This window comes from Lepeophtheirus salmonis, chromosome 7 (assembly GCF_016086655.4).
Source record: "Lepeophtheirus salmonis chromosome 7, UVic_Lsal_1.4, whole genome shotgun sequence".
Taxonomy (NCBI): domain Eukaryota; kingdom Metazoa; phylum Arthropoda; class Copepoda; order Siphonostomatoida; family Caligidae; genus Lepeophtheirus; species Lepeophtheirus salmonis.
Window position 1 is genome coordinate 790,959 of NC_052137.2, and position 23,449 is coordinate 814,407.

The 23,449-nt window shown below is 30.8% G+C and overlaps 1 protein-coding gene across 1 annotated transcript in view; it reads left to right on the plus strand.

The window, feature by feature from the left end:
- LOC121121324 (neuropilin and tolloid-like protein 1) overlaps positions 1-23,449 on the plus strand; it is a 49,918-nt gene that overhangs the window by 19,205 nt on the left and 7,264 nt on the right. Inside the window, exon 3 of the mRNA XM_040716210.2 lies at positions 15,138-15,496. Coding sequence (XP_040572144.1) covers positions 15,138-15,496 — 359 coding nt within the window. The remainder of the gene's footprint in view (positions 1-15,137; positions 15,497-23,449) is intronic.

The window sequence follows — 23,449 nt, forward strand, 5'->3', positions numbered from 1 at the left end:
ATATGAGGAACATTAGAATAGGTTTATCCTTCTATAAATGTGTATTAGCTTAGGAATTTTGCCCGATAATTTAAGAAATTTGCTTATATACAATATATAATAGAAAAATATAACTTTAGAATTAAGATTCGTGGCTTAATGTAATATTAAATTTAGTGAAAAGTCAATCTTCTAATTTCTTTGTTTGCAATGAATTACACGTTCTTTTCTTATTGGTGAATATACTCACATAGCAAATTAGGAGTCCTTAGTTTCATCGCCAGAGATAAATTATAAAAGAATCGACAAAAGCTTGTACGAACAGATTGATCACTTAAAATAAATATAAGAAATATACGAAGAATAATAATAATATAATAAGAAGTATATGCGTAAGTGGTGCATCGACATAAAAAAATCAGAAAATTAGAAAATTCGTAATTATCTTATTGTTTAACATAAGTACACTTAAAACCCAATTTTTCGTAGGCTTAGTTTTCTAAATCTTTTGGATAAAAATTGAAAAAAATAAGGTTTTGGGGAAAAAATTTCATAAATTAAATTTCTCTGAAAAAAATTTCAAAAAAACAAAGCTATTCTCATAAAATTTCAAATAAATAATTTTTAGGAAATTTTTTTCAAGAATTACATTTCAAATATAATTTTTTTGGAAAAAAAAATTCAAATATTAAATTTTTTGGAGAAAAGTTTCCAAAATTCAAACATTTCACAGATATGTTTTGGAATTTTTTTTTTGCAAAAATTTACTTTCAAATATAACAGCTTTTGACAAAAAATTGAAATATTAAATCTTTTAGAGAAAAATTTCAAAAATCCATAGCTATTTATACAAAGTTAAATATTTTTAAACAAAAAATTTAAAATTTAAAACATTAGATTTTGTAGTAAAAAGCACAAATTACTTAATTTTTTTAAGAGGGAAGCTAAAGGCCTTCAAGCCCACCCCCTGTAGACGCCCCTGGACCCCAAATACTTTTATTATAGTTTAGTTTAGTTAAATTATTTCATAATGTGAATGAATATTGACTACAACAATAGTGTGCTGATAGAAATGGAGGATAATCTGTCAAAAAACACAAATTTAATCTAGGCTCAATTTTGAGAAAAATCATAATTGTGTTGAGATGTAATAAGTATGCTTAGTAACATGTATGGATGTCAAAGATCTAGGAGAGTCAGGTACAGGCTATGTATTCTAATTTTGGAATGAGTTAGGATATTCAAGATTTTTAGCTCTAGTTGGGACCTTTATTTGATTTAAAAGACTTACATTACCTCCTATATGGACCATTTCATATAAAATATCTCCATTTTCTTTTATTGTGGCTCTCAATTTTAGATACTTTAAGTGGAATTGGCAAACAAAATAGAATAATTTGTCTATTGAAATGAAACACAAATATAATCCACACTCAATTATGAGGATGGAAATATCTTTCTGACTTTCTTTTGTGTTGAGGGGGGGTCACGTATGTAATCAACTGTTTCAATATCTATATTTCAATTACTCCAATTGTCATAACAATAGCCCTTCATTAGTTATAAATATAAAATACTCTCATATACTTACTTTTTTCCCCCTCCTTTTTTTTCTAATATACAACTGACCAATTTTGGTTAAGATTATTATTAAAAAGATATGCCATATTTTAATGTCATGTTAATATTATGTAAAAAGGAGCAAGCTTTCATAAATAGAAATTAATGAACATTGACTCTCAGATCTGCTGTACTCCCTCCTCCCTTTAGAGACAATAATAATGTCTTCATATCAATTCCCTATTTTGTCATCACATTAATTAATGATTACAACTAAAAACTTCCTCTCTCCACTTCTTACAACACCAGAATAAAAAGAAGTAGGGGAGACTGGGTTGCTATGAAAATCCTAGACCGCTCTATAACTGTAATCCTGTTTAGTAGATGAACTAATTAGGTAACTTAAAGAAGTGTATTCTGAACCCTCCTGAAATATAAAACCGTTCTAGATATCAGTGTTGTTATCCCACTAACTTTAAAATAAACAGTGTATTTTACAGTGGACTGTGTCACGTATCATAAACAAATGATTCTTTATTAATCCTCATACGTTCTACATGTCATGACGTCATTAGTATCAGTGATGGTAATATTACATGACAAAAATCAGGGATTTGCGTCGTATTATATTATGAGAGGATTGGTATTGAATTATTTTTTTGGAAAAAAATACCAAATATTAAAATTTTTTGAAAAAAAATTGGAAAAATGAAATTTGTAATTTTTAAATTTTCCGGTAAAAAATTGAAATATTGAATTTCTGGAAAAAAAAATTCATTTTATTGAATTTTTAATGAAAAATTTCAAAAATCTACAACAATATACGGAAAATTAAATTTTTTGGAGAACAAAATCTAAAATCCATAGCTGTTTCCAATCATTTTTTTTGCTAAATAATTTTATTTCGGTCAACAGTTGGGGATTTTGGAATTTTTTTGAGAATAGCCATGATTGTTTGAATTTTTCACTTCAAAATTTAATTTTGTGAATATTTGTAGTTTTTGGAAAAACTTTCAATATCAAATTGTTTATTTGAAATTCAAAATTTTAAAAAAATCCAAAAAATTACAAAAACCAAGCCCTCCCTCCCTAAAATATAATTCTTTGAACGCTTTGTATACAAATTTGTAGTTTTTACTATTATTTAAAATATTAAAGAATCGGAATCGGTAATTTTTAGTAGAATTATTTCGGAATCGGTATTTGGATTTTTTTTATAAATTGCCCCATGACTAATATATGTAAGTTTAATATTAGGAGCCGAGCATGAGTTCCACACGCTCGTTCTTGAAAAACAGTCCCTTTCGGATAGACTAACATTGCTTTATTAATATTGAAGTTTGATTTAGATTTGATGGCTATAGCGTTTTTAATGTTACATCTGTCACCGATCTCCCCTAGAACTAACAACTTCATCCCTTTCTTACAACACTATAAAAAAACAAGTAGGACACAGACAAACTCAATGTATGCTTATGATTAATATCTTCAGCAGCATCCCTCAAGAAAATTCCATGTTCTTGTTGTTATAATTATTATTATTGTTCATGCTTGAAAAATGAATTTCTCTAAAATGTTGTGTATATCATTGTACTTACATACGTCGTTTAATAGAAAGCAGTTCCTTTGGCAAGGCTTGTAGGTATATGTGTTTGCCTATGAACAGGAGCTGCCTTTTACCTATGTAAATAAATATATATTGTTGTTTTTGCTACGGTCAATGAAAATATTAAAAAACACAGCCAAAAGAAAGTGAATGGAAATGTGATGCTCTATGAACGTTAGGGTGACTCTGGTTCTACAACAAATTCTTAAATTTTGATGGATAGCGCTCTACTTTTTTTTTTTTTTCATACATTCTATGGAGTACCCAATGACCACATATTTCAATGATATTGTGCGTCAACATAACGACAATTTAGAACAAAAATTAAGAAAAAATTATATAATCCCAGTTTGTTTTACTGCATTTACGAGGGTCGTTTGAAAAGTCCGTGCAAAGCCAAAGTGATGGCACTACTGACGCGTATCGAGGTTATGTGAAGTTAGTAACATCCTGAGGGGTTTTGTATTACATCAAGTAATGTTTAATCAACACACAAAATTATTCTTCATCCCTTTATTGAAAATCCCTCCACTTCCTCGATTCAAACGAATACCAAACAGAAAAAAATAGACCCACCTGGCTATAAGTTGGTGTATGTCCTTCCAAGAGATGCTACTAACTAAAAGTAACCTCCATACGCGCCAGTTGTGTCATCTCTTGAACCTTGCATGGACTTTTCAAACGACTCAATATTTCATTTACATATTTAAATCCATTATAGCCTTATTATTCAAATTTGTTTTATAAGTTCAAATACCCAATAGTATTAGACATAGTTTAGAATCATTACTTGAATTTTTTCACTTTTGTTGCCCCGATATGGTGGTTCAAATCAAAATCCATCAATTTTGATTCTTTCATTTCTGACGGTCAATTTTTGGCTATTTTAAGTAGTGCAATTTTCGACACACCCAAAGCTATATCAGAAAAATTTGTCGATAGAAATAAAGGATAATTCGTCGAATAATACAAATTGTTTTTGAAAAAAATATTTTAGCTTGCTTATGTGTTGACAGACCACATATATTAATATATACTTTGAGTGCAAAGCCGATAAGAAGTTTGAAAAAGTGTCAAAAAACTATAGTAATTCAATTTGAGTTTTTGAATGGTCATACTAATTTTTTTTAAAGCAAAATATATACTGTAGATTAAAATACATTGAATACAATTTTTTTGGAAAAATTACATATTCCTACCAAAAAATGGAGGATAGTTTAAAAAAATAAATATATATAATCATATTAATTTTTTTGAAATTATCCTTGCAATCTCATTTTCCCAAGTTGGGATTCACAAACCTTGTGGTCACTTAGGGAGGAGAATCAGGCCTAACATCACGTAAATCCTCGTTGCGGAGTTACGGAGTTCGACTTGAAGCCCAGTAAAACTGAATAATATGCCCAGTCGGCATAAGTCCCGTCATGGGGATTTATTTTTTTCTTCATTTTTGAAATAGAAATAAATATTTGTTCAACATTAAATGATACTATAACAAAAAAAAACATTCTTGAAGGGTGGAGGGGTTAACATTACGTAAAACAAGAACTATGTGGTTTATTAAGGCCCCCTAGGTCTCTTTTTTAATCCACAGATGTGTTAATTAAGTCCTAGACACATTTAAAAAAACCAAAAAAAACTTCATTGTTATTCAAAAAATTTTACAATTTTTCGATATCACCTTCATCCTAATTTATGTTCACGTATTATTTTTTTTTTGTTTGTTAATGCACTCTCAACAAGATTTTTTTTCGTAGAAAGAGATCATTAAAGACATTGAGACGGACATGGGTTAATAATATTTAGCATTTTATATTTACCAAAGCCCACTCTTCGATAACTCATTTCTACACTATATGCATTTTAAGCCTCGTTTCCACCTATTTATGAGTCCAGCAATAATTTTTTGGATACTAAATATCCTTGACTCATGTAACTAATTTGAAAAACTGATTTAATAGAGTAGAGAAAGTTCATAGTTTTTGATATAATTATAAAAACAAGCTGGGCTTTATCAAGCCCAAATCTTTTGTTTTTTCAAGCGAAATAAGTTTGGTAGAAATATTCTCTCCCAAGCTTGAAAGATAATAAAAAAATAATTAGAAAGAAAACAAAAAGAGAAAGTGTTACTGATCCAAAATAATTAGAAAAGTTACAAGATTGAAGAATCATATGCTTATCGGAATCCTTTGGTCAATGCCCTAATTAGGTTGAGTAAAAATAATTAAAAACGATGACTGGATACCCAACAAATGATGTCACAAAATCAAAACTTTATTTTTATAGTATATTTTGTACAATTATTATATGAAGATATACAGGGATATGCTTTATAAAACCTTTTTTTAAAATTATTACTATTTAAATATTGTAATAATTTTTGTAAATCACACAATTATTCTATAGGAAATTTTCATTATAATTTTTTTAAAAAGAGTATTACCTTTACTGGGTGGTCCATTAAAATCTGAACCCTTATTAATTCAATAAAGGTTGAGTGATTGAAATTAATTCATATTTCTCGATAGATTAAAACATAAGGAATTAGTTACAAACAAAAAACAAAAAAAAAAAAATCTGAGGTCTCTAGCTTACATTCAAGTAGAGAAAATCACACATGACATAATCGACTCCAAGTAGTTAGACGTCTTTTGTACCACCATTTACACAATCAATAACTCCCAAACGTTGGAGGGATAAAAAGGCTCTAAGTAAAAGACCAAATTGGACCTAGAAGGGTTAAAAACAGCCCAGGCCAATCCCTTCAAGTCCATGAGGGCCATGCAAAAGATCTTGGAGTTTCACAACAAGACTGTTAAGAGAACTTTCAAAAAGTGGTTGATAACAGCCTTGTCAAGATGGAGAGGCCACTTTTGACACCACCAATGGCAAAACTCATCTTCTACGTTGAAGGACTCTTTTGAACGATTCCTTTTGAATTCTTTTTAACACTTTGGGCCCCCTTACAACTCTGAAGCCAATCCAATCGACTATACCTTTTGGGTAGATGTCGAGGGAAAGGCCTGACGTATTCGTCATCCACATACCGAGGCTCTCAATGTTACTATTGGCTAGCACTGTCGCGCCATGACAGAAGACTACATCCAAAGTGGGTGCAATCATTGCCACTAAGTGCGGCTAGATTAATGATCAAGGGAGCTCAGACCCACATATCTTTATAGCACTCATTTTGTATAAATTATTTATTGCTGAAGTTTTAAGTTCAAAGTACTCAAATTTTATTGAAACACACAGTAATATGGCTAAAGTAAAAAAAAATTTAAGACCATATACCTTGAAAAATTTAAGGTTATGACTTACTTCTTTTTTTTTTTTTTTTTGCACAACAAATAAATAAAAAAATATTGTTAAGCTAACTAGCTTTTCAATTATTTATTATATTTGCCTATCATTTCTTTGGTTTACTAGTTACTAGATATCGCTTTATCAAATATTTATTAAAACACTAAATTCTTCATATTTAAGGCATCAAAACTCAAAGTTCGATTGAGTTACAGATCCAAAGATTTCTAGTGTTAATACTGACATACAGGGTAACAGAAATTTAATGATCATCGTCATTCCTAACAAAACAAACATAAAATAAAATGTTTTAGAAAATTTGCAACCTTCAACATTCTTTAAAAAATAAATAAACAAATATCCCTTACTTATAAATAAATAAAATGTCCAATTAAGTATTAGTTAGAACAAGTAAACATTAGGGTGGCCCTTAAAGATCAATGTTTTACTTTGAACTGTGTTTTCATCATCACATAACATCGCTTGCCTCTTAATGTTTTGCCCTATATTAGTATGTTAGCCATTTTTTATGATTTGTGGCTCAACACAAAAGGAAGTCATTTTCTCAAAAATGGAGTGTAGATAAAATTTGTATTCTCCAACGAATCATTTCTATTGACAAATTATTAACCCCTTGGTTGTGTCTCAAATTGCACTTAAAGAAGCTAAAATTGATTGTCACAATAAAAGATACATTGACAGATTTGATTGGAACAGCCATATCGGAGCTCATATACAGGGGCGTCCGCGTCTTAAAAAATGAATCCACAAAAATAAATTTTTTGGGAAAAATTTGAAAAATATTTATTTTTTTAAAAAGTAAACTTTTTCGAAAAAAATTTCAAAAATTCTTAGCTATTCAAATTCAAATTAATTTTTTGGAAAAAAATTGCAACGTGAAATTTGAAGGATTTTTTTTAAAACCCTAAGCTATTCAAAAAAAATTATTTTTTTTTGGAAATAAGTTTCGATAATTAATTTTCAAATATTAAATTTTAGGGAAAAGAATTTCAAAAATTCATAGTTATATACAAAAATTTCAAAAATCCACAATTGTTGACAAAATATTAAATTTTTTGAAAAAAAAATTAAAAATTAAATATTTAATTTTTTGAAAAAAAAAATTAAGCATTAAATTTTCCAGTAAACAGCGAAGATTCATTAATTTGGGGGAGGGTACAGACCCTCCAATATACCCCCAGTTGACACCCCTGATATAAGAATATTAAATCTAATAAATGTTTTAAACTATTAATTACAATCCTAAGTCATCCCATAAATTTAAGTACAACCCCTATAACTGCCTAAAATATATCTATAAAATATCGGGCTGTATACATATTTAAAGTAAAAAATATATTGGGATTTTCTCTTTTCCTTGATTTTTCTTCAATATTGTTTTTATGTTGATGCACCAGAAAAATACAATTTTTTAATAATATAAATTTACTGGATCAAATTGTTTTCTGTTAATAAGTTGTATGCCTATACTAGTAATAATATCTGTACTCGTTTAGAAGAAGAAGAAGAAAAAACTACACAATTAGAAGCCCCCTGTCCTTGGAGGGGGTGAAGGGAGATATAAAAATTAACGTGTCCATTCCAATAACATACTTACATGTTCTATTAGTAGTCATTCCCTCACGAAGGAAGATTTATTTAAAGATTCATTTAGGTACTTGATATTCAATTCAAGTATTTTCTCCGTTTCACTCACTCTTATTCATTACCTTGCTTCATGACAACCATTCCTAATATTAAAAATAATCATTCCAAATACTAAAAGAGAGTAAAAGCATCATAAAAACACTTGGAATTAAATATTTATATATGAGAGGACGAAATAGAAGCAAGAATCAATGAGCAATTTCACCAATCTGCTATGTTTTGTAAACATATGGCTGAATTTACTTAGGTTGCATTAAGTAATTACGTACAATTTAGGGTTCTAAGAGGAATTTGCTGTATCAAAATTTGTGAATAGTCTTATATTTTAAACTGGGATTTTGTGTAATCTATTTTTTTTTGGATTGTAGTCAAATATATTCTTCGTTAGAAAACAAAATTAATCAAAACTTACGTTATATGGGTATTTTTAGCTACCAACCAAAATTTAAAATATTTTATTGCATATTTAAAAACACACACGAAAGTAGAACGAGCTACAAGTGCGTCCTGTACTTAAGAAAGATTGGAGAGTAATGCTGAGAATTTGTTGTCTTTCTCGGACTCAGAGTGGTATTGAGGATCAACAATTAATTATTATTTATGTCTTCTTATGTCCTTGCTAGATACAGATTGGGGTTTGTGCTCATTTCCTTCCTAGCACGGTTTCTTGGAGCGGGTCAAATAAAACATTATGAAAGTAAGGGTGATATTCTTCTAAACATTATTCAAACTGTCTGGGTAGCCTATAATTTTTTGCATTATTTTCATTAGAAATATTGACAAACTTTAAAATTTATACTCTATGTATATATATATATGTACATGGGCAACTCAAAACGTCCTTGTTCCTACATACCGGGTGGTCCATTCAAATCTGAAAACTTACTAATTCAATAATTAATGAACATTGCGTGATTGTTTTTTTTTTTTTTTAATATTTCTTTATATTTAAGCCTAAACACTTAGTTACAAAACAAAACAAACCTGAGCTCTCTAATTAAAGAATGAGTATAGAAAATGTTGCTTGAACATGAACGACAAATATCCATTTACTCACTCCAAGCAGTTGGGCGTCTTTTGTACCTCCCATTTACACAATCAGCAAGTCCGAAACGTTGGAGAGATAAGAAGAGCTCTGTCTAAAAAGGCAAATAAGACCTGGAGGAGTTAAAGAATACAAACCTTTTTTTTTTAAATGTGCAAAGATACATACAAATAATCCCTCAAATTTTACGTTTTTTATCTATATATGAAATAGTAGTCTATTAGTCAAAAATTATTTTTTTTTAGAAAAATGCTATTGAATGGCCGCCATAGCCTTGAAGATAAAAAAAAAAGATATTGGCAGAAGCATCTCTTGAGTCTTAAAAACCTAGATGAAAAATTTGAGGGAAATCCATTCATTTGTTTGAATGTGATTCCTGGACAAACAAACAAACACACACACAGAGACATACGCATTTAATATATAAAAGACAATTCTTTGGTCAGATGGAGTAATTGCAATATTATAATGCTTCATTATACAATCAATGCAACTCTATCTTCAGCAATTAGAGGAACATTTAAAAAATTACTGCTGGCAATTATCTGATGAAAATATTCCTGTAAACAATCTTTCTAGAACTACAAAAAAAAAAAAAAATCACACTATTAACATTACCAACACCAAATAATTGCACACACATTTTACTTCATACTTTTTACAGCTCTAATTCTAGATTAAAAATTCTTGTCGCAATTAATAACTTTGTTATTTGATTAAGAAAGGACTACATATTATTATTAATAATAATTTTATTACTACAAATGAAAAATTACTTTGCTCCGTTTTCTTTTTATTCTTATTCAAGAAGCTCCCATTATTCGTTTCTTTATTGTGTCATAACTCTCATTTTCCTAATATATATATACATCATTATAGTACTAAACTAATAACATTAGTTTTTTATTATTATTACAATGAAGAGACCCCCGAGTCCATTAGTTTGATTCTCGATAATGGACATTTTGTTTCGTTTCTTCTTTTCATCATCAACCTCCAAAATATTACGTTCATACATATGCTCTAGGCATTTGAGCTGCAAATACCCATCATTAATTATGCAAAACTCCATTTGTACGTTGCTGTATAATGGGTCCTAAACATCACCTTCTTCCGGTGATCTACAGACTCATCCTTTTTAAAAGCATTTCATTTATATTTATATGCTTTCTAACAAAAATCTATTTAAAAAAAAGTAGAAAATAACCCTTTGTTACTTTCTCTTCAAATGCACATACTCGAGGCTTTTAAAAATTCCAAAACAAAAAGTCAAAAATGTTAAAATTTCAATATGTCACCCTGTATATATAAAGTGGTCCAAATAAATTGAAAAAATCTTCAAAGGCTTATAACGAACGAAGTAGATGGGGTCGCCTTCAATAATGATGCAATTCATGAAGTTAGTAAAAAGTTCGTATATTTTATGTAAAAACCATTAATTACATATTTCCTATGATATTAATTAAGCTTTTGAGGCAAAAAAATTGTCAAACTGCTCAAATAAAGGATTCAAAAACTTATGCATCAAATAATATAATAATAAGGTGCTTTAGGATTTAAATCCTTTTACAAAAAAATCATTTTACTGGAGTTTAAGACATCAATCCGTACAAAATATTTCAGTAAGTTTATTATGCTGAACAATTTAAGCATAATTTAACTTTGTTGCTCATCTATTTGTCGATTAAAATGAGTTTTTCTCCCAAATTTCAATGGTGAGCAAATGTTGGACAGGTCTTAAACAATTCGGTATTTTAAAGAAGTTCAGCCTAACAGAAAAATTTGGTCTAGAGCGGTCCCAAAGAAAAAATAATACACTCTATCGATCTCATTTGGAGTTCACATCTATATTTATTCTCTAGATAATTTGGTTGGTGACAAGGGTTGTTGGGTTTCAATATTGTAAACATTGGTACAATAACGTCATACAATGTTTAATTTGTGGCATACATTATATTTTTATTTAGTGGACGAAACTATTTCGGTCCTTAAAAGAAGTCATTGAGGATTGGATTACTTTAAAATCCGGTTTAGACCGATTATATAGATACATTTGTTGATGATGTCGGCTTTGTATAAAAATTGATAACATCTGCACAATAACGTCACATGAATTTAAATGTGATCCATAAATCATATTTGTATAACTTATAATTTTTTTTTATAATTATTATTTGGATCATTTCATTATTTTTGACTGATGTGATATGTGTAAATAATATTTACTAATAAATTTATAATGAATTAGTAAGTGTTCAGATTTTAATGAACCACCTGGTATACCATTTTTTGATACCCTTTAGCAACATTGAGTATTTTTCTAGGCTAAGTTTATTTTTGATTTCTTTTCTTACTTTATGAACAGTTTACCTTCTAATTATTGGTTGTCCAACTATGTCTCCATTTGATTTTGACACTCTCCATATGAGTAATTATTATTACTCGAGTCACTTGCAATTGTGGGACTAAACTTTGGTACTTATTTGATTTAATTTGGAGTTCAGTAGAGTGGTCCTTAGTGTCCGTGTATCCGAATCAAAAGAAAAAGTAAGGATTAAATTATTTTGTATCTCTAGAAAAAAGAAAGTTGAATGAAAATTTTAAAATTCAGTGACACAACTTTATAAATTGAAACCTTTGAATCCCTTTACAAATTGAGAATGTCATAAAAAAGTCATTTTCAAATGGAATTAAAAGTCACAAAAACGGCTTTTGAAGATAGAAACTTTTCAAACATGACTTTTTTTAATACAACAACAGATCATCCTAAAAATCGGACACTCTAATATACTCGGTGAATAATAGCTTTAAAATAAGTTATGACCTTTTTATGACCTTTAATATGAACTTTTTGTTACTTATAATATGACCTTAAAATTATACTTTATTTGTTTAAAATATTATAATGCTATTTCTTAAGTATAAAAGATCTTAAATGAACCCGACATTAGTAATCTAGACTCACTTTTGATAAAAATCATCACATCTTGCTTTTGTGTTGACGAGCCAAAATTTTTGTTAACTTTTTGAATATTTATTTTCAAATTAGTTAAAATATATATACGACCATACATATGTTTAATTAAGAAATATTTATATTTCTCTTACAATCCCTAATGTTCACAGATTATTTATAATTAAAGTAATTAGTGGAAATACCAAAAATAATTTGTAAAATTCTAATAAATCTTTCTCCTCCTATTTCACTATTTTCCTTTATATGTATATATATCGTGTATTTTATCTTAATATAAAAGAAGGGGGAATTTTTGAAGGAGTGTTGTATATAAATTATTTTTGAATTTTGTCAATAGATTGAATACGATTTATAATATTATATATTTATATAATATAAAAATTCTTAAAAGAGATGATAGAAAAAGGTATACAAATTGAAGGACGGAAAAAGTGATTGTATAATTATGAAAAAGAAAATCTTTTTTTTATACCGTGTGCCAGAGCATACCTAAGATTCCTTTTTATTTATTTATTTATCATCATGACAAAAAAAAACAACGATAATCCTAACTTTTTATTTTAGATGACTTTAAAAATGTTTTTTCAACGCTTGAATAAAGATGGCGTATCACACAAAGTCACATGCTCAATTAACATACATAAAATTATGTGGTACATAGATCTGGCCCAGAGATTATATATATATATATATATTACAAATGAAAGAAAATGAGTCTCCTAATAACAAATTTAATTTGTAGATTAATAATTTTACTATTCTTTTTTGTGACACCTAAATATAGGATGGTTTAAAACAAAAATTCCGGCTAAGTAATTAGTTTTTTACGCTTTAAATAGTTAACAATTTTAAATAGTTTAACTATTTCAATGACGTCATTGAAATCCTTAGATTTTAAGCTTTCAAAAGAGGTGTAGCACGTGACAGTTGCTTTAAAGATGTCGAAGCAACAACACCCATGGCAACGAACTGCCCATCGACTCAACGGTCATGGGGCTTATCTTGCACAAGAATCCCAGAAATAGTCCAAGTGACCAAAAGGATTATCTGGAACGTCCGAGAACGGATAAAACCTCGGTAGAGCTGTGGTACGGACTAATTTTCCAGCCTCAGTTATGGTATTGGGTGTCATCTCATCAGTTGGCAAAATCATGCCAAGAATTGACTTCAATGCCAGGTGCTCCATACGTTGCCTTGCCCTGGATTTATAATAGGTATCCAAAGGGAGCATATGTTTGTTAGCAAGATCGTGTTCAAACGGCAAGAGTTTCCATGTTAATTTTCGCTTTCTTTGTTTAACATACCAAAAACTGCTTATAATCTACAAACTGCAGATTGGGAACACAAAACTTGAAGTAGTATGATTAAATTAAGAAACGCGTGATTTTTATGGAATACAAAAACGACAACTCAATTTGTGATATGTTTCAATACCATCTTCAGTATTTTCCTTTTCACTTGGAATAACAGGCTCGATGTGTCAGGGAACAGATTTACATCTCTTGACGATGAAGGCCGTGTCCATGGTGTACCACAGTGATGACAGCTCGGAAGCAATCCATCGGATCTTGGATTTTTTGAAAAAAATATCAATTTGGATGTGATTCTTCTCCAAGACATCCCAAACTGCAAAGTACAGGGGAAGTGAGGTCAAGGGTTTAGGAGGGCCACATGAATGCAGGCCAGAAGTCAGCCATACTATTGTTACAGTTTTTTATTCTTCTTGTCTGTATAGGGCTTTAACAGTGGAGCCCCGAAATGTCTCCATCACCAAACACCCTGCTTCAGTGATGATGTTAAGCCTGGTTGCATCCAAGGGAAGGCCATGCATCCCGTGTGGTTCACTTTGGATACAGGCTGAAGGCTGATGAGTAAATCAAAATTCTGATAACTCTATCTCAAGGATCAAAATGATCGTTGGCAACTCTCCCTGGGTGTTCCAACAAGATTGAGTACTTGCCCATACCGCAAACAAAAACCCAAGAGTGGCTCCAGGCTAACATCTATTTCTGGGGAAATTCCTTGGTGCCTTAGAGGACAGACATCAAACCCCTAGACTAGACTAGACTATTCCATCATGGAGTCCAATGCCTAAAGAAGACTCTACAACAGCAACTGCACCCTGTAGACCTCTGTCAACAAGGTTTCTGTAGCAGATTTTGTCACCGGCTGGAGCTCACCATCAATTCTGAGAGGGGATACATTGACTAAAACATGTGCTTTGGGTTTAAATTAATAGTAAACAAACTTGTTTTCTAATTCACCCAGGATCCTGCCTCAGGACTTCCATACTTTTTGTGCCTAATTGGGTAAATAATAACGGTTGGCCCGTTATAAGATAGATAAAACCGATTGGATTTTTACAAGCCACGAGCTACTTATGAGGGAGTGGAGTCAGTTTAAAACCACGTAGACCTGAATCATATACCTAGATGTCATAAATGTGTAATATGGAGAAGGTGGAAAAAGTTTGGAAAAAAGATCCACCTTATTAAAAAGAGTAACTTTATTCATAAAAAAAAGATCTTTTGTCGAAATAGAAAGATAGCTAAAAAAAAGTCCCAAGTATATTTTATTTTCTACAAAAACATTTTTATACAACACCATGATTGCTAAGCTGATATTGCCTCGATATATGCTAACTGAATTTTTTAAAGGGATTATTACTGATTGCTTTAAGGTATTGATATATCCATACATAAATAGATATATCCTTATAAAATGGTATAGATATAATGCTCGAAGATATGGTAATGAAATCTTCAAAGACTTTAAAGGTTTTAAATTAATAGTAAATTTGTTAAATTGTATTATTCATGATGATAAAAATATAGGAAGATACTATTTCATAGAAATTGCAGGAAATATCTAGAGTAATCGTAATGAATTACGTTTAACGAATATTGTAATACCTTCTTATCATAGATAGTAACTATAATATTATATATTTTGATTACATTTTAACCAAATACATTTTTACAATTATCTTTTCTAAATAGGAAAATATTGTGGCGACAAGTTTCCACCCATCATCACCTCATCAGGACGCTCTTTATGGCTCCGTTTCTCATCGGATCCTACCATTCAATATACAGGATTTAGTGCAGTATATGAGTTCATTCCAAATCCACTTGGACCTCTACCCGATATTGGGAAATGCCATTTTGAAACTGGTGGGTTCCAAAACTACATTGGAACTGGAAACATCAGTTCCGAGAGGAGAGAACATAGCTTGACATATGATTTACCCGTGGACTGTGTATGGGTAATAAGAGCACAAAAGGAGAGTGTCGTGTACCTTCAATTTCATGAATATGAATTGGATCAACCCAATGATTGTAATTTAAATTATATACAGGTGAGTGATGGAATTATTTTTTATCTCAGAACGTCCTTGTGACTATAGCCGGTAAATATTTTGGAGATAAAGTCTACCGTGTGCGAGCTAAAATTGTGGACTTGACTTTAAATGATTCTGAACTACTTGCGTCTGAATATTTTGAATTACTAGGCTGCGTTATTAAAATTAGAGACTACTCCAATAAAAAAATAATAAAAATAGACTTTCAAAACTCAAAAGGTGTCAGCATGGAACCAAAAAGGCAAAGGGTGTCTGATTACTTTCAAGCCCAAGTGATTGTTGACGAGACCAAGAATGTCGTAGGTTTCTCACGGAGTCTTATTTACAAGATTAAAAGTATGATGGCTTGAGATCAGAGCCTTGAGAGGTATGCTGGGAGCGGTAGACGCCGGAAAATCGGTATCATGGTGGACGTGGGCACTGCCATCACCAGAAGTCCGGCCAAGTCGATGAGTAAACATGCAAATGCCCTCAATGTCAGTTTTTGTACAGTGAGAATCTATGTAAAGGATTTGGAGAAGGCTTTGTATGTATGTACGACAACATCGGCAACTGCTTTCAACAGCAACCAAGGTGGTCAAAAGAGACCAGAAATTTTTGACTTGGTTCAAGTATAATGGGTCAATTTGCCCTCAAGATTTTAGGCGCAGTTTGGAGTCCGTGGTCATTTAAATAAAATTAAAATATACTGTATTAATAATAAAATGTTTGAACTATTAACAAGAACCATGCCACTAATGTCAAATGTTAATAATACATAATAAGCAATTTTGTATTAATTTAAATTCATTAATAAGTATGAAATATTAAATTAATTGACAATAATAATATTTATAAAATATTTAATAATTATATTAGTTTACAACAAATACTACTCTTTGCATCACATACATAAAAAGTATTAAATAATACAGACTATGATTCTTCTTCTTTTCTTTTCTTCTCAAAACGTGAAAAGATATCCAAACCTAACATATACGTCATTGCCAATTAAAAAACAATAACATCCGAATTAAAAACCATCAAATTACTCTGTTCCTATCAATAAATATTAAAAATACTGGCATTGCTGAATTCTGGAGAGAAAGCTACATCAAAAAAGTTAATTATCTCCTTCAAATCTTTTTTTTTTTTTTTTTTTTTTTTTGAAATTCGATTCATAATTCGTTTCGTTTCATATCATCGATAAGTACTTATTGTTTGAGGGTACTAGTATTGCAAAAGATCACGTCAACTATTGTATACCCTGCAGTATGATAGACCTAAAAATTTAGTAACTTCTTCCCTGATTTGTTGACCTGTTGATGACCTTTTATAACTTTTAAGAAATCAAAATATAATACTTTTTTTAATTTGCTTATTACATATTACTATGTCGAAAATTAATTTAGTTATATCAATGAGAAAGTCGAGTAATAATGTTAGTTTCCTTTATATTACTTATAATTCGATCTTTTTTCAAAGACGCTAGAATGAATTTTACAAGATTACATATTCTCAGTTTTTTTAAATAATTAATTATTTCTGGTCGTTGACCCTCTCTATAAAACTACAAAATATAGTTATTTACCTATTAACAATAATGAAGCATGTAAATATGAAACAGTAGTTGCTAACTTTTCATCGTTGAATTTAGAATCTTAACTTATTTCTAATAATTCCATAACTACAAAAACATAGCTAAGTTTATTTAGTTATACAAATAACTCAAGGCGTTCTCATTATATCAGACATAAGCTTATAACCCCCAAAAATAACATAGTGACAGCATACAACTTTTTTGTTGCTGGTTTTCTGATCGGACTACGACATTTTATTAATAACATAAGTAATGACAGATTTTATTTAAAAAAATAGACAGATATATCCATAAAGAAGTCATTTTAAAGAAGTTTGGTATTAGAAAATAACTTCTAGATTGATCTTACAAAAAAAAATCTTCATGGATCGATCTTATTTAAAGATTTGTATAAGCGGATTTGATGGATGAAATGTACATGACCTCATGTGTTGTTCCAAATTGTGAAGATGGATGCAATGACTTCATAGAAAGTTTGACACACTCACCATTAACATGGTCTAATTGAAAAAAAAACCAAAAAAACCCAACATAAAGTATCTTATTGAAGAAATATCCTCTCACTGAAACTTGTAGTAAGTCACACTTACTTCAATTCCCGATTGAACTTAATGCCTGACTTTATGTTCCTTTACGTGTAAAGTACTATGTAGACATTGTCATTGATTGAAAATCCAGAAAAGAAGCTCTAAGTCCATTGTTCTACTCGTTATTCTGGGCCAAACTGGAGCCGGAGGAGTTAAAGAAAACAGCAAAAGCAAATTTCCTGAAGTCCATGTGGGTCTTTGCAAGAGATCTCAGGGTTTCACACCAGACAGTCCAGAGAGCTATCAAAAAGTAGGTAGAAAGAGCTTTTTGAGGATGGAGACTTTTGAGACCAGTAATGAAATGAATCCATCTTCTCCGCTGCAAGATACTTTTGAATGAGTCTTTTAAGTTCTTTTGACTTTTTTTTTTGACAATTTTGGACCCCCTACTACCCTGATACTATTCCCTTTTCACTATACTTTTTGAATCCATGTCGAGGAGAAGGCCTTCAATGTCCTTCATCCAAATACAGAGGCCCTCAAAGCCATTGTAAGCGAGTACAGGGATGGCATGACAGGGGACTACATCTACAGCAGGTACCAGGCCTTCCACCACTGCCTAGAAGCCATCATTGGTGCTAAGGACGGCTACATTTATGATTAAGAGAGCTCAGGCACCCATATATTTATTGAATTAATTTTGTTGAAATTCTATTGTTAATTAATAAATTATACCTTGTTTTTTTTTGTGTTTTTTTTCAACATTCTTTATTTAGTTTATATATTATATAGAACATACGTACATATACATCAATAAACTAGAGCAATTGAATAAAAAGTTACAGAAATAAACATTATAGTTTATACTTAATGCTTCGGGGTAGAATTTCAACTAAATATCAACCTTTGAAAAAACAACTGTAAACATGCAAATTAAAAATTATGATAAATATTCGCAAAAAAATTTTAATACCCTTTTTAAAATACTTGGATGATTCTGTGAAGTTGATGGAAGGCACTGGATTTCTTCCCCTGCAAAATCCCATGACTCACATCCTGAGTTAGGAGTTTTCATTGTGAGAGAGACATAGCGGCCTGAAGCTGCCAAGATGATACCTCTCAACTCATCCTCCCGAATAGGCTGATAGTTAGTTAGTCGGCTGGCGATGAGGGCTTTACAATTAAAAATTGCAAAGTCCAGAGCCCTTGTTACCTCAGAAGTTCCACCCTTCTTATTTGAAATTCCAAAAAGAACAAGACCTTTAACATATGTTTCTTCCCCATTCGTCAGCTCTTTTAGAAATTTTAGATACCAAATATTTTAGGATATAGATGGCAGGGCAGTCCACAAACGCATGAAGTGTGATATTATATATTTCCCCAAAGTTCTTGCAGAGCCTAGTATATTTAATACAATCTATGGAGATTTGTAACTGCACGCTAAACTTTTTATCATAATTTATTCCACTCAGACAATACACAATTTTTCTTTTCCAACCCATAGGGGAGGCCCAATCGCTTACTATGCAGCTTCAAAGGCATGGCATTGAATAATATTTTGAAGAATTAACAAGTGGAAATCTTACTATACCATCGTTGAGCAATTCTTCCGAATTTAAATTATGAACAGTTAAAATATGTCGTGTGGTTGCGTGTTCTTCTAAAATTGAGTGGTCCTTTAAATTTCTAAAAAAGAATTTTTTATTTATATTTTGCCAAATTATATCAATGGTTGAGTCATTTCCACATTCAGGGGTGAGCATCCAAATTATTCTCTGAGCTGAGCCCCGAACTAGAGAGATCAAAGATGTAATTTTGTTGAACAAATTAGTCCCCATCATAAGCCAAATGTACAGTTCTCGGTTCGTAATACCTCTTCTCCATTTTACTGCTGGATTTCTTGAAATATCCACATAGATTTTGAAGTAAATTTACGGGGCAATACGAGATAGTTGGGCTACTTCACCACCTATATGGGATTTAGGTCTTTTCAGGGCTTCGATATAATTCTTATACAAAAACAAACAATTAAGCCATTTGTCTTCTTCTAGAATAACTTTTTCAGCTAGTTGCAGACTTGATGTAGCCTTATATAAAATTAAGGGTATTACCAAATTGTTATAAAAGTCAACTCTTTTTTTTTGAAGGTTGAATCTTTTCCAAAAATAAATTATTTCCTTGACAGAGGTCCGAATTTCGTTCCAGTTATCTTCATGAATACTACTGTTATTTTTTATTTGATACCCAAAATTTCCACGAGACTTTAAACCTTGTTAAAATTTAAAATTCAAAGGGTGCAGAATTTAATGGATCACTCTGTAGTTTGCTTGTTTATGGTATTGTGACGTCAATCTATGAAGACTCATAAGGTGTAAAAAGACTTTTGTTTGATAAGTAACAATATCTACTTGATAAAGAACATTGCAAATATGATCAAAGAGGTGGGCTGTAGTGACAGAGTAATTACAAACAACAGTCCAATAATCATGACCTAAAGTCATTGTCATCCTGCTGATGACGAGCCAATGTGCACCTTCAACAGTCATGTAAATACACCTTTGAATCAATCAAAATCAAAGCCAATTTATAGTAAACATCACTTACAGAAATTTCCTCCTGAATTATTAGATCCGTAATTTGTAGCAAGTGAAATATCCCCCTTTTTATTTTACACAGCAACATACAGGACCCTTGTTTTAAAACGTTCTTTTAGGAAGTCTTAGTCCACATGTAACACGACTTGGAGATAAAAAAAAGAAATATCCATTAAGTTGTATTAAAACTTTATAAACAATTTTCTCTGATTCCTAAAATTACCCCTGACTATATTTATTAATATATATCCTGAATAATTATTTTGACTAATAATGGATTATAGTCTAATAAGCAAATGAGGTTCATTAAGAAAAACTGTTGATGAAGGGGCCCTACTTCTGATTAGTAACTTAATGGGAAGGGAGGAGAAAAAAAAAGGTAGGGAAAGGGAAACATAGAAAGAGTTAATAAAGACTTACCAAGGGTTTTTTTATTTTTAACTTATAAGTATTTAAGAATGATAATATCAAAAGTTTTTTTTTTTATTTTTTTTTTTGTAATATGAAGATCTGGTGATTACAAAGAAGAAGAAAAAAAACCCAAAAAAATATTTATATATATTTCCCTACACTAATTCGAGAGTATGGCTAAAATTCATAAGTTTTGGATTCCAGTCCTGTTGTTTAGTATACCTGACCTAGATTTAGAGCCTTAAATCGTGAGCATTTTCATTATATATATAAAAAAAGATATGAAATTAACATTCGAGTGCCACAAGAGATGAATTTTTATTTGGATACGTGTTTGTCGAGAGCTGCCGACGGAACGAGAGAGCCACTTCCGGCTTTATTTGCACTTGAATTACTTATTTTGGAATACATTGCTCCAACTTACGAACTCGGACCAGAAAGAATGTAACCTGTATATCAAGGTATTACTGCATATTATTTTATTTCCAGGTATTGAGGTACATTATAGTTTTGGATCAGTCATAGGACTGATTGCCTAATCAGTCTTCTTTTTTATTGGTCTGATATTTTTTACTATTCAACGGCCAAAGGACCGATACCCCGTTCCTTCTGTCCTAGCTATCTTAATTACTAGGCTTCACCTATGGCTATGATTTAATAATTTAAAAAAAAAAAGCTTCCAACTTTAAAATTCAGCCTTCTTGTCTCTTGAACGAAGTTATTTTTCATAGTTGAACGAACATAGTTAGTAACTACGTCCTTTCAGAGGTCTTAGTTACTATCAAATACCCATAACAACGGGTTCTAGGACTCACAAATTTTATTGGGACCGGACTGAAAGGACTACAGTTTTTGTAGACCGATCCATTATAACTTCAGCTTGAGCTAAGTGATAGAAGCAGAGTGGTTCACTTTTATTACACCATGGGAGTTAATTTGAGTATAAAATCTTTTAAATAAGTGGAATGGCCAATCATATTAATGTAATAAAAACAAGGAAAAGGTGACGTAATATTTTACCCCTTTTTGTCAGTTTACACATATTCTCAATATTTAAAATATCTTGTCGTCTCTGTGTATTACTTTCTCTATGCCCAGCCCTCTTTCCTTCGTCCATTTTAAATCATACAGATGTTTTTGTATGAGAAAGTAATCGCCTCATAACGGCGTTTTTAGGCGAAACCTTTCGCAATACCGATACAAAATTTAGGTACCGGAACCTGAAAAAAAATATTGGTATTGTGACAACACTAAATTCGAGGATTAAATCAACTCTATTGTTAACTTGACTTTACTGGAACTCGAATAATCAAAACTCGAAACCTTTGTGTAATTATAACTATTATTGACTCTTTGAGTATTAGTACTCAAAAGAGAAAGAAAATATAAAAAACTCAAGACAATCTTTTTTAATGTAAAAAAGAGTAATTGATGTTAAAGATTTTCGGATCTGGGTCGATTTGGATCATTAGACGTAAATATTCAGGTATGTATCGAGTACCTGAATTTCAGACCTCAATAAAATGGGATCTAAATTACGGTTATTATTGTTATAATTAGAATGATCATTTTCAGCGATTTCTTAGCCAAAATGAGCAAAAAAACGGCGCTGAAATTTTTAAAAATGAACACCAAAAATATTAAAATTGAGCAATTTGACTTGAAACAAAACTACAAAAAAAAAGTAATAAGTGTTATTTTATATTTCCCATAATTTATTATTATTATTATTATATCGATGAAGTTGGGATCTTCTGGAGTCTTTTTAGACGGAAGTGTTTCATACTCACCACCACTGATTATACGTCCAATTTTTTAATAAGTGAAAGATCAGGATGTATGTGAATGCATGAAGTTATTTTTCTATGAAGAATTGACCCTTTTTCCCAAAAATTGTTTAATCTTTTTTTGAGCTTCAGAAAGTATATTCAGAGAATTATAAATTAGTATTAATTCTGTTTTAAGATTTGTAATATTTTCCAGTAAAAAGGACAAATTAGCCCTGATGAAAAACAAAAAAACTTCCAAAGGCTGGATCTTCAAGATCTTGCTGGCAATTTTCAATGGCGAGGGCATTTTTTTGACTGAATTCATATACAATTTTATGTATCTGTTCAAAATAGATTGTGTAGTACATAGTGCCCATGACTGATGATGTCAAAATTATTTGCATTTTTAGGTAGAACATGTGTATTAGTGTAATCGTTTCATAGTAAAATCCCTGATTACACCCTCTCTAAGTGTTCCCCTCCAAAACAATAGAGCTCCCGTTTATCCTATTCATCTTGTCACCAAGGCTATTTTGGATTTTAAAATCCATTTTCCTCCATAAATAGAAAGTGTATCCATCCATTTTTCTTTTCCTACCGATATACAACTCTACTGGAAAACACTTAGCTTTTATTAAATAATGTGTATTACAGACACAGTAGGTGACTATCCCAAAGATTGCAGAACCCTCAGTCCCCATTAAGGAGCTCAATGACTCCAAGATATAGACCTATGTGAGTTTTTAGCCTCTTGTAATGTTCCCCGCACTCAAGAGCCAGTTCTTACAAGGTAGGGAACTTGACTTGAGGCAGCCTTCTACTACAGTGAAAACTTCTTCAACGTAAAGTACTTTATACAGCAAATACCCAACGTTGAAATCAGGGTTATCTAGGAGTTTAAATTAAACTTCAAAGTTCTAAAGGAGATCATCACTAAGGCGGAAGAAAGATTGCCTCATGTTTAGAACTTGTCTATCACTAGGAAGATCCGCGAAGGCCTTACCATCCCCAAGTTTGCCCAAAATCTGGAAGAAATTTTCATGAAGAACCCAGCATTTGATAATGTGAGT